Genomic DNA, 13,058 nt, shown 5'->3' with positions numbered 1-13,058 from the left:
TCACTTGCCTAATCAGTTGCTGTAAAAGCAGTCATGTTAGAGAAATGCACCTGCTCTGCTTTATTATTAATACATCTCATGTTTAGGCAGAAAATACAAAATTGAAAATTGAAGGGGTGATGTTTGCAGAAAGCGGCCTTATCCAAGAAGCAAGAGACCGGGTCACAGATAATGCGTCAGTGTCTGTACTCCCTCCTCCATCCTATTACTCCTGATCCTGACATGTTGTTTTTACAATGCCATTCAAATTGTCAATGCAAATGGACTAAGGCTAAAACCTTTATGTATACACCATTAGTAACCTTTTGTTTTGGTGGTGTAGCGGTTTAAAGACTGATACATGGGCATGTGTCCCTATTGGGTCCACCAATAACCCCTTTAGATTGCAATCACATGTAAAAAGGTACCTTTCCGCTTTGTTTTTCTTCCATAATTATCCTATCTGCTTAATGAACTGTAATTATGTTAGTTAGCTTGTTTGTACTAGTTTGTAGTCATGCAAAATAGTATTATACTGCTTTCACATTGCAACCCTGCTTTTAACCCATTTTTGTAAACATTTCATAAAAAGGGTCAAAAGCCAGTTAAACCCCTTCACATTGCGTTGTAACCACTATATTACTGTTAGCTTTCACATTCAACCCGTTTCACCCATAAAAAAACGGCTTCTTTGCAATAAAACTCTATTGTGCAATTCCTGCTTGTGGGCAGTGACAACATGCAGGGAGACCACCAATGACCCTTGTGCAGATTATCATGTGTAGTTCAAAACGGTTCTGGGACGTTCAGACTGCTGGAAAAACGGCTCAGAACCGTGTAGGATCCTGCTTTTGAAACGTTTTCAAATGCTGGTATTCTGTAACCGGTAAATTGACTGGGGACCTTTCACATTGCAGCTGGTACCGTTTCAAAATACTAAAAAAACGGCAATATACGGGCTTACAAGTGCAATGTGAAAGGGGTATTAGTTGCATCCCTCTTGTTTTTTGTTATGAAACCGTTGTAATCTCTTTTAAATATATTATATAATAAATATAAGGAGAAAAAAATATATGACCTTATTGTGTATACTATAAAGAAAGTGTCGCAAGAACTGGAAACAACATTTTATTTTATTATATTATACTTCTTCCGATATAGTACTTGTATTTGGGTTTCTCAACATGTGTGAGTTTGCATTTACAGGAAACAGGGGAGATGAAGGCAGAGGAGGCTGTTCAAGAGGCAATGAGGAACCAAGCAAAGTGTCCTGCCTTCTCCATGGGAGAGATAATTATTTTGTCCTGGAGAAAAGGAAAAAAATAAATAAATGAAGCATTTGTATTACCAGCCTGTAACTTATTCTACACTCAATACAGAAAATAGAAGTCATGTTATACTGATACAGGATACACATCTATATGTGAATCACAGATAAACATCCAACAAGTTTGTGGGGAAGATGTACCCAGCACTGGAGAGTGATAGAGGGGCAGATTTATTGAGCTCAGTGAAGGGATAAAGTGACTGGTACCTTATCACTAGCCAATCAGTCCCTAGCTGTCAATTTACACACTGGGTTAGGAAAATGACAATTAGGGGCTGATCAGTGATAAAGTACCAGCCACTTTATCACTTTACCTGGCTTAAAAAATCTGCCCCAAAGTGTAGAAGTACCAGCCAGTGGGGCCAATGTATGAAGCCTGGTGAAGATTATAAAGTGGAGATAAAATAGAAGGCAATAACCAGCTGTGTTTGAACAAAATGGCAGTTAGGAGTTGGTTAGCTGGTGCGCTATCGCCTTCCACTTTAACTCTTCTCCAGGCATAATACATCTGCCCAACTGTGAGCTCCTGACATTTTTCAAACCCAGTCTGTAACATGGCAGTTAGGAGCATGTTGGCTGGTACTTTAGCACTCTTCAAGGCTTAGTACAACTCCCCAGAGGGTGCTGCCAGTGAAAACGCTGCTCACCTTATCAGGCTATTTTCTCCTGGGCCCTTTTTTAAGGTTTGGTCTCAAAGCTTCAGCCCGACCCTGCTTGAGGCCCTTAAAAACAAATAATACATTAATAAAACTAGTAAATTACATATTACTATGAGCAATAATAAAAGCATCACATTTGTTGGAATAAGCAAGGAGATCAATGTACATTTAAATACAGTAGTCAAGGAATAATATGTTTGCACAATAACTTCACAATTACAATTTCATAGAGGGTTATATTAAACATTTTTAACATAATGCACGAAGTATTCAACATATGTATTGTATTACTACAGTATACCTCCAGATCAGTTTACAATACCATAAAACATATAGTACTGTGCATGTACTGTATTTAAAAGGTACCAATGCTAGAAGAGGTTGTGGGAAAGAACACAGTGTACTAATAGGAGGTAGCTTACTCAATTCAAGGGCTAGCTGCTATAAAATTGGTTATACATAAGATCACGCAAAAAAATCTCTCTCTATATATACTAGGTGATTCATTGCGCTCTTCACACCGTCATAAGGGGCTGCGCCCCCTAATTTGTGAACGTTTGTATTGTGAGAAATATGGTTCGAATTGTATGAAAGATGCCCTGTATTGCAACTTGAGTTATAGGTGAAATGTGTTAAATAGAGAGCATAGGATTTGGAAGGGGGTGTGTATTGTTTTGTTTAATTAAAAAGCGGTTATGGAGTAAGATGTACATTGATAGTGTGGAGGGTACAGTGATATTTGTGTGTCTCCTCCTACTGGGTGGGAGTTAGGGTGCATGAGAGCAGGAGGCTGGGCTATGAGGCATGATAGGGGTATGTGGGCAACACAGCGTCAGCGACTCCCCAGTGGTGGAAGTTACGGTTCAGGAGAGCATAAAGCTAGGTAGTGATAGGGGTGTGTGGGCATACGGGGGACTAAAGAGGAGGGTGGGGGACACTGTGTAGCTTCTGCCAGTGGGTGAGGGTCCGGCGTGGCAGTGCAGGAGTACAGGATGGTGCCCCTAAGTCAGTGTCTCCACCTACTAGTTGGGAGTTAGGGTGCATGAGAGCAGGAGACTGGGTGGTAAAGCATGATAGGGGAACAGTAGCGCACGCAGGGGGGGTTTCTGAGTACCCAGAAACACCCCCAGGAGTCTAAGGGATACAAGAATTTTAAAAATCGGCCTTTGGGAACCGGAGATATCGGACTTCAAAGCAGTGGCCCCCATCCAAGCCTGTTAATTGCTCTTCCCAGTCAGATATTTCAGGTTCTGTCTGACTTAGAGCTCTTCTGAGGGTATATTCCAAAAGCTGGGACTCTCCTTTGATGGACACTAGTAGCTTGTCTCTTCCCAGAACCAGAGATATCAGCCTTCCAGCAGCTGGTTACTGCTCCAGCTCCACACACCTGGTATGTAGTTTTATATCCTCATTGGCAGATTGCTCTGCCTCCTGATCACTGATCCCCTAGTCCCCAATACCATTTGGTAGGTGGGATCCTCTAGTTTATAATTCCATTAAAATCTAAGAAATCTATTTCTGGGAACTGAAGATATCTGCAGTCAAGCAAGCTGTCCTCCCACCAGAAAATTATGAATAATAAGCCCACTCCACTATACACCCCATCTCTGCATATTAAACATCCTCTACCACCCTGGAAGTTTTGTATCAGGGCCCCTTCATTCAGCCCAATGCCCCCTTCTCCCACCTCATCTCCCATCATCTGTGCAGTAAAGAGGTAATTAGTGGAAATTATTGATCCAGGCCCTACATGCTGAGCGGTTGATATAATACCCCCTACCACCCGGGGGACATCAAAGCTTCCCCCACCCCTACCGCTGGAGGATCGGTAGGTGCCCCAATACATTGCTATGCCCAGGGGTCTACACTGCTGTTGACGCCACTGTATATATATATATATATATTATATATATGTGTATGTATGTATGTATATATATATATATATATATATATATATATGTGTGTGTGTATATATACTGTATATATATATATATATATATATATATATATATATATATATATTTGTATTATTATTCATATACATTTGGTCTATCTATAATACTTTAACTGACCCGGCATATACTGGGTCACCATCTCCGTGCTTTGCTCCGCCCCTCTGGAAACCCCCTCTGGAAAATCCTGCGTTTGCCACTGGGGAATGTGGGCAACACAGAGTGAGCGGGTCCCCACTGGCGGAAGTTACGGGGCAGGAGAACAGGAGGCAGGGCAGTGATAGAGGTGTGTGGGCATGAGGAGTAGTAAAGGTTTTTGCCTGTTGCAGAGTAGGGATGGGCATTTGTGCAGACGCCATCGATGGTTGGCATTGATGGCGATTTTGCACCCTGACATCGATAATAGTAAAATATTACTTGGATAACCATCGATTGTTGTAGCTATCGATGGTCATCCATTATATCTGACTGAATAGGCCGTGGGACAATCAGAACTCGGTGGCGGGACTGTCGGGTGTGGGGGGCGGAGCTATGCTCCGTGTCCCGGCACCATTAAAAAATGTGAAACTTGACCGGTTTTCCTTTGCCATCGATGTAGGGAAACCATCTGGTCCTCCCACATCGATTGCAAAAGTATTCATCATCGGCCATAAACCATCGATGATTTGAAATCATTGATGGTCGATGGGCATCCTTAGAACTGGAGGAGGGTGGGGGACAGTATGCAGCTCCCGGCAGTGGGTGAGCGTCTCCTCCCACTGGGAGGGAGTGAGCGTGCATGAGAGCAGGAGACTGTATAATAGTGGTATGTGGGCAAGACATTGATAAAAGTTGTGACGCTGGTGCAGAGGACCGGGGGGACACTTCTGGCAGTGAGGGAACCTGCAGAGCGGCAGCCAGGGCCAGGATTTCTCACCTAGGGGCGGAACCTGCTTGTGGCGGTACAGGATCCCCCATTCTCACGGGGGTACGTGAAATGCGTGAGGGCGGTCGCAGTGGTCCGCTGGGGGGGTGGAATTGCCGGAAGGGGGTCTGAAAATTGCGGGAGGAAGGGGGGGCGTGGGGGTCCACGAATTGCGGGAGGGTGCGGGGGTCCGAAAATCGCGGGAGGGGGGTTGCGGGGGTCCGTGAATCGCGGGAGGGGTGCGGGGGTGCCGTGAATCAAGGTAGGCAGAATTGGGGGAGGGGGCGTGGGTCCGCAAAGTGCAGATGGGGGGCTCGGGGGGGTGGCGTGAATCGCACGAATAACGGGGGGGGGGGGGGTGGCGTGAATTGCGGGAGGGGGGTGCATAAAATTCTGTGTTACTGTATGATCTCTAGGCTAGGTGCAGGCAATTCTGTGTTATTAGAAAAATCTCTTAAACAGATGCAGGCAATTCTGTGTTATTATATAGATCTCTAACATACAGTAGGTGCAGGAAAATCTGTGTTACTGTAAAAATGTGTAACACAAGTGCAGGCAGGGGCGGAACTACTGGCATTGCAGACAGTGCAGTGCACCAGGGCCCAAGGAGTTCATGGGGCCCACTGACCGTCTGCACCACATACTGGTGTTTCAGTTTTTTTTTTCTTTAAAGTATGGCATGCGTCCGGGGGCCCGCATATGGGGAACTCACTGCGGTCTGTGTTACGCGGCGGCAGGTGGGGTGTGACGGATTGGATCTCTGTTGTGGATCCAATCCGTGCCACTGCTCCCTCCTGTGACAGCCGTCACAGCCGCTGCAGATTCAGTGCGGCTATGACAGCTGAGTCTGTGCAGCCTGCGCCGGGAGTGCAGGAAGAAGACCAGCCTGTGCCGGGAGTGCAGATTGATTCAGCCCTGCAGCTAACATCATCCTGCCCGCCCGCACAGCTCCCCCGATGTGCTGGTAAATGTGGCTATCAGAAGGGGGACCATACAGCTGCCGTGCGAGCTCCAGAGTAACAAACTTAAAAAAGGTCAGACTCTGGTGGGGGTAGGGGGAGAAATGTGGTGGTGATGGTTATGGGATGGGTATGTTGGAGACAGTGGAAGAGTAGGTTGTGTAATTGGAGTGGTGTAGAGGATTATGGAGTGTATGTGGAACAAACAGGGGGACTAGGGTGTATATGGGAGTAAAGCATTATAGGGGGTCTGTGGGTGGAATAGGGTGTTTGTGGTGGAGATATACTGTAGGGTTATGGGGTGTATGTTGGGGGACAGGGACTTAAGTGAAGGATGTGTTGGGGGTAGCGGTATATGAGTTAGGTTGGGGGTAGAGGGGTATGGGATGCGTGTAAGAAGACACTTTGGGGGGGCGTGACCACGGCAGGACGTGAGTGAGAGCGCGCGTCTGTCCTCCCCCGTGCACACCACACCGCGCAAATGGTGACTGCTCCCTTGCAGAGATAGAAGCCCCAGCGTGAAAAAAAAAAAAAAAGCTCTAACCCGCTCTAAACTGCCGCTTGTTACCTTCTATGCGCAGCCTGTGCATGGATTCGTGCTCCTGAGGTCCCTTGCCTGACGAAAGACGGAAGGAAGCGTTGAGGCGCCTGGTGAGAGAGGGCGCCCGGCGTAGTGACGCGAGGTGACGCGTGCCGAGGGGTCCTTGGATGTCTGCCTGAAACCCTGCCCGTCTGGGAGAGTCGCAGTGGACGGAGTCAGCAGAGACAGCGTCGGGAGTGAGCGCTGCCCGCCGGTGCCTGCGGGTGTGAGACGCGGCGACCGGGGACAGCCTGCTCTGACAGCCTTCAGACGCCGGAAGCCTGCGGGTGAGATCCGCAGACACTTAGTCTACCTATACCGGCAAGAGACTTCCTGTGGGCCGTTATAATCCAGCAGGAAAGCACGGGCAGCGAGGAGTGCTCCCTCAGAGTCAAGGTGCAGCTGTGACCGGACCAGCGATATACCGAGGTACTCTGGCTCACAGACTTATAGAAGGCATTACTTTGTCAGCCGGGAAAACTGGCAAGGCTGGTTTCAATTAGGCTTGTTCCGCATGTAGGACCCCCACCCGGTCCCTGGGTGTGAGGCAGGGAGTCGGTTTGGGAGTATACTGCGGTTTGTGGTCGGAACTGCTTGCTGGAGGCCTTGGCTGGAGGCCCTGAACAAGGTCCACAAGTGGTCCCTACTGAGGGGCTGCTCATATTAAACTGCCCTCAGAGGCAAAATTACCCTGTGAGAAAGGGGAAAAGGTGAAGCGCTGTATCCAGTACAAAACCCAGTTTATCAGTCTGTGTAAATAGGTGGCACATTTACTCTGCACTCTGGGACTCTATCTGGTGCCAGTATTAAAGTGTACCAAAACTCTACAATCTGTACCGGGGGGGGGGGGGGGGTCTACGGCCTGTGGGAGATAACGCCAGGTGGCTGTTTTGATTGCAACCATGGGAAAAACCGGTCAGACAGCAGCAGCAGCGAGGCTGGAGAAATATGCCCGATCACAGGCGGGAAATAGCTCACAGTCTAGTACTCCACTTTCTACCCCTACTAAAGAGAGCAAAAACCCAGTGCCGCCTGAGGTCACGTTGCAACAAGTGCTCGAGGCGATTAATACATGCGAGACCCGCCTTCTTGAACAGATTAATAAAGTGCAGTCTGATATTTCCCTGCTTAGGAATGATGCTCAAGTACTGCGTGAGAGAGTAACTGAGGCCGAGACCAAAATTTCAGCTGTAGAAGATCTGGTTGGTCCTTTGCAGTCTCAGGTCAAAGCTATGAGTGGCCAAATGACCGAAATACGGTACAAAATGTCGGACATGGAAGATCGACTGAGACGGAACAATATCCGTTTTATAGGCTTTGAAGAAAGGATAGAGGGAGATGCCCCGGAAAAATTCCTGACAGACTGGTTGCTTCAGATATTTGGTGATAAGGCCTTCTCAGCCCAGTTTGTAATAGAGAGAGCTCATCGGGTTCCTGGTCGGGCTCCTCCTCCGGGAGGTCCACCTCGGACTATGATTGCGAAATTTTTAAACTTCAAAGATCGGGACATGGTCCTAAGATTGGCCAGGGACAAGGCGGACTTTGTTCATAATGGCAGTAGGATTGCTGCCTTCCCGGATTTTCCCTTAGAGATCCAGAAGGACCGGGCTAAATTTAGGGAAATAAAAAATTCGCCTGAGGGAGTTGGAATTGAAATATTCTATGCTCTACCCGTCCAAACTGAGTAGTGGCGGATGGGGCCACGAAAAAATTTTTCACTCCCGGGGAGGCGGCAAGGTGGCTTGATGCCACATATCCCGGAAGGAAGCAAATCCTGGCAAAGTGATAATGTGTTTTTTGGTTCTTTTCTTCCTTCTTTTTTGATTTTTTTTTCTTTTTAAAGTGCTTACTGAGTGAAGGTCGTTTGACCACTTTTGCAGTTTGAAGATGTGGTCCTATGTTAAAGTGTATAAGGTCCTGAGTACAGGTCATATGGGTGCAAAAAAAAAAAAAATAATATTTTTTTTTTCCTATTAATTGCTGGGGGGCGGACCCTGTGGTAATATAACAGGGAAGTTGGTGGGGGGAAGAGAGCTATCATTGTTACTGTTGGTTTGTCATTGTTTTTCTTTTTCTTTTTTGGTTGCTCTCTCCAGCCACCATGAATAGATTCTGTGAGTGGTGGTGTGGGGGTGTACGGGGGGGGAGGGGGGTGGGCTTCTTTTGTGGTCATTAGTAAATTGCTCCTGGGGTGTATGTATTAGTGTAAGGAGTGTGACAGATTGGATGGGGGGTAGGGATTCAGGTATACCAGGGGGGTTGGGTATACAGGGTGGGGGTGGGGGGATCGGGGGGGTGTTTTTGTGTCAGTGTATGTTTTTGTTTTTGTTTTCATTTAGTCACAGCAACTCTAAGACAAAATTTTCCTTAAGTATGGGCCGAAGGGGCCAGGTTGTCCGGGCTGGGACAAGAGGGGTGTCGGGCACCAGTCGGAGAGGACGGGATAAATGTAAATTGTGGTTTATTGTTATTTTTTCTATTTAGATGATTAGATTCATGACCTGGAACGTTAGAGGCTTGAATTGTAGGGTCAAAAGAGCTCTTGTTCTGAAACAATGCAGGAGCCAAGACTCCGATATTATTTGCTTACAAGAGACCCACTTGACGAAGGATCGGGTGGGCTCCTTAAAACGTCCCTGGATTGGTCATATCTTCCAAGCCCCCTTCTCCTCTTCTTCCCGCGGGGTTGTGATTCTCATAAAAAAACCGTGGTATTAGAAGTGGGAAGTGTAAAGATTGACCAGGGGGGTAGATTTATATTCCTGGAGTGTGCTATTGATCATGTACGGTTCTGTATTCTTACAGTGTACATTCCTCCGCCATTCTCATACGATGTGGTGAGACTGGCGGTGGAATTTGCAGCATCTTTCCCGGATAATTTGGTAATCTGTTTGGGGGATTTTAATAAGGTCCTCCAGCCGCGTTTGGATAGATGGAACAGGTCAGAGAGGGAAATTTGTAAGGAGGGCAATAGGTTTTTCGAGTTTATTGAGGAGATAGGGTGGAAGGATCCTTGGCGACTAAGGAACCCCGAGGTTCAGCAGTTTTCCTGCTATTCCTCCTCCCATAAAACGTTCTCCAGGATCAACCTGATTCTTGTTTCGGTTAAAACTCTTACTAAGATTAGACATATAGATTACAAAGCCCGAGGAATCTCCGACCACTCCCCGGTTATAATAGAGATGGATTTAGAGACCCCGATAGGGTTTAGATATTGGAAACTACAGGCCTATTGGCTCGAGCAAATTGGAGAACAGGAGGGGATGGAGGCCATGATAGAGGAGTACTTTGTGGGTAATGAAGGGTCCGCCCCTAATAATTGCATCTGGGATGCCTTTAAGGCCTATCTGAGAGGGGTGGTAATTAAAAGGATAGCTTTCTTGAAGACCTCAAATCGCAAAAAGGCAAAGGAATTAGAAACAATAATGATCGACCTGGAGAATGTCTTCCTATCAAATAAGACAGACCATGCCAGGTCTGCGTGGCAGACTGCCCAGAAAGAGTGGGTAGAGTATCTCCAAGAGGTGACGTGTCGGAGGTTGGGTTTTGGGGCACACAAGTGGTATGCAAACTCTGATCGTACTGGGAAATTTTTGGCCCATTTAATGAAGCAGGAGAGCCCCCCTAATATCATTTCTATGATTAAGTCAGAAAATGGTGAAGCGGTGACAAAGACCCCTGAGATCACAGAGCTTTTCTCTACACATTTGGAAGAAGTGTATAGATCTAAACTTAATCGGAGTAATGAAGAAATTGATGAATACCTGGCTCGGATAGACCTTCCTAGTCTGCTGCCCTTGTCAAGAGAGATCTTGGAGGCCCCCATGTCAGTAGAGGAAGTGAAGGAGGCGGTTAATTCCTTTCCAGAGGGTAAAGCCCCCGGCCTGGATGGTCTTCCCGGGGAAGTGTACCAGAAATTTATAAACAATCTAGGCCCACGGTTGCTAAAAGTGTTTCAGCACATGGAGGCCGAGGAGAGCATTCCTCAGTCAATGACTGAGGCAGCCATAATAATGATTCCTAAAAGTGGAAAAAACCCTAACCAAGTAGACTCATACAGGCCCATTTCTTTAATAACGGCAGACGCCAAGATATATGCCAAAATTTTGGCAACCAGACTCCAGACAGTAATTCATCAAGTGGTTCACCCTGATCAAACTGGGTTCATGGTGGGGAAATCCACTATGATTAATCTTAGAAGGGCGTATACTTACCTTCAGGGCATAGAGATGGGGGGGTCGGACGCTTTGCTCGCATCTTTTGATGCGAACAAGGCGTTCGACTCGGTCGAGTGGCCATTCCTGTGGAGGGTGTTGCGGGCATTTGGGTTTGGGGAAATGTTTATTAAACGGATTTCTTTGCTGTATCGGGACCCTAAAGCTAGAGTGACCATCAACGGGTTTACGTCCCCCCCCTTCTCTCTCTCCAGAGGCACGCGCCAGGGCTGCCCACTATCCCCCCTGCTGTTTGCGGTGGTGGTGGAGCCTCTGGCGTGTGTCCTGCGGGCTGCCCTGGGGGGTGGGAACGGGGGTGGGGGGCCCTGTAGAAATCTTGTTTCGCTATATGCGGATGACCTCTTGGTCGGTCTTGCAGTACCTGGAGACCTACCAGGGGTGATAAAACTGATTCAGGACTATGGGGGTTTCTCTGGGCTCTCAATGAATTGGGGTAAATCTAATTACATGCGGATAGGGAAAAAAGAAGGTATAAGTCCAGCGTTAGAAGTACAGTTAAAATCTGTGGAGAAATTTCGGTATTTGGGAATAGTGGTTGCAAGAAAATCAGTGGATTATATCCCCGATAATCTTATCCCGTTTATCAATGACCTCAAGTCGAAGTATAGAAGCTGGGCAAGGCTCCAGATCTCACAAATTGGCCGGGTTAATCTGGTCAAGATGGCCATATTGCCTAAGTTCTTGTATATTGCCCAACACTCCCCCGTCTTTTTTAAGGATGAATTTTTTAGGAAGATAAAGAGTATTGTCTCCTCCTTTATATGGAGGGACAAAGTCCCCAGAGTTAGAATGGAAATCCTGTGTCGGGATAGGGAGAGTGGTGGTCTGGCCCTCCCAGATTTTAAACTGTATTATATGGCTGCACAGATGGTACAAATCTGTGCATGGGTCAAACCAGAGGAAGTCTCTGATGAATTATGCAGTCTGGTGGAGCAAGTGGATCCAGACTTCTCGCCTCTTCAAAGATTGTTTGTAAGAGGGCTTCGCCGGGATTTTCCTCCATTAATCAGCCAATCGGTTAAGGTATGGAGATGGATCAGTAAATTAACGAAAACGGCGGGTCTGGACCCGGACACCCCTATCCTATCCCTGCCAGGAATGAGGGAACTCAAAGAACAACTAGGTGGGACAATCTGGAGGTTCTATGGAATCACGAATGTGGGACAATGGTGCCAAGACGGGATAATAAAATCCTTTTCCCAGTTACAATCAGAGTTTAGTTTACCCAAGGAAGTATTTTTTAGATACCTGCAAATAAGAAGTGCGATGACGCAGGGGGGTAGGCTTGAATCCTGGGTTTTGGAGGAGGCCCCTTGTAAAATCTTTATTAAACAACTCTCTAAAGGGAAGCGAATGTCCAAGATGTACCAGTACCTCCAGTCTTTTTCTCAATCTGACGAAATGGGGGCACTCCGGGACAAATGGACTGAGGATATTCCTCAGCTGGATGAGATTGGGTGGAGGGTGGCTGTGGCAAGTCCCCGGCACTCCACCAATTTAATACGGACACAAGAGGTCCAATTTAATATTCTCCACAGGACCTATATCACCCCGGTTAAAATGAAAAAATTCTCGGGGTCGGCATCAGATGGTTGTCCTAAATGTAGGGGGAGGCCGGCTACGTTTGATCACCTACTCTGGAGTTGCAGGGAAATTAGTAGGTTCTGGGGGGATGTAAGGGAAATTCTTGCTCAATTAGGGGTTCCGAGAGCGGCATTAATTAAAATAAATATGGTTTTAGGGATTTGGAAGGAAGTCGCAATTAATGGGGAAATGAGGCAACTGGCTAGAAACCTAGTGGCCCTTGCTAAGGTTATAATAGCCAGACGATGGATGTCCCCATTGGCTCCGCACCACGGAGAATGGGTCAATCTGGTAAATCAAACTAACGAGCACGAAAAATATTTACATGCCTCGAGAGGTACGCTTGCAAAGTATCAGGGAATCTGGGGCCCCTGGAATAGGTCAGGATTTTACAAAGCATGTAACACGGAGGGGGCAGATCGGTAGGGGGGGGGGGGGGTAGGGGAGGAAAATTTTGGGTTTTTATTATCATTTTTTTTTTTTTTTTTTAGTTCAGTTGAGGGTAGGCAAGGGCACGGGGGGACCCTCAGATCAGTATAGAGCTCTGCGGTCCTGCCCCAATATAAATAAATTGTATAGACAAGCACATTTACACATAGGGTGCACGGTCACATAAATGGTACCGCAGCTAGGCAACGAGCCCTGAAGGATGTTAAAGTACGTATGGCCAGAAGGCAATAAGACTCGTAGGATTAGTATGTAGGTCCAGCACTAAGACACAGGAAAGGGGGGCATAGATTTATGGTAATGTAAAGGGTAAGAAGTAGGATAAATCCCGGTAGTTAGGGGGGGGGGGGGGGAGTGGTTTTTTTTAGGAGGGGGGCGGGCGTCACATAATCTAAATCACATGGACAACAGACACGATTTCCCATATCTGAT

The 13,058-nt window shown here is 46.9% G+C and overlaps 1 protein-coding gene across 6 annotated transcripts in view; it reads right to left on the bottom strand.

Moving 5' to 3' along the window:
• Positions 1 to 1,091: 1,091 nt before the first annotated feature.
• LOC146073938 (survival motor neuron protein 1-like) overlaps positions 1,092 to 13,058 on the bottom strand; it is a 45,334-nt gene continuing 33,367 nt past the window's right edge. For all 6 annotated transcript variants that reach the window (XM_083181544.1, XM_083181550.1, XM_083181567.1 and 3 more), the window contains 2 exons: positions 1,954 to 2,028; positions 1,092 to 1,283 (listed from right to left, as the gene is read on the bottom strand). In XM_083181544.1, coding sequence (XP_083037670.1) covers positions 1,963 to 2,028 — 66 coding nt within the window. In that variant the 3' untranslated portion in view covers positions 1,092 to 1,283; positions 1,954 to 1,962. The remainder of the gene's footprint in view (positions 1,284 to 1,953; positions 2,029 to 13,058) is intronic.

This window comes from Crinia signifera, chromosome 1 (assembly GCF_055691185.1).
Source record: "Crinia signifera chromosome 1, ASM5569118v1, whole genome shotgun sequence".
NCBI classification, from domain to species: Eukaryota; Metazoa; Chordata; class Amphibia; order Anura; family Myobatrachidae; genus Crinia; species Crinia signifera.
The sequence above is the reverse complement of the archived record's forward strand: the minus strand, read 5'-3'. Positions and strand labels throughout refer to the sequence as shown.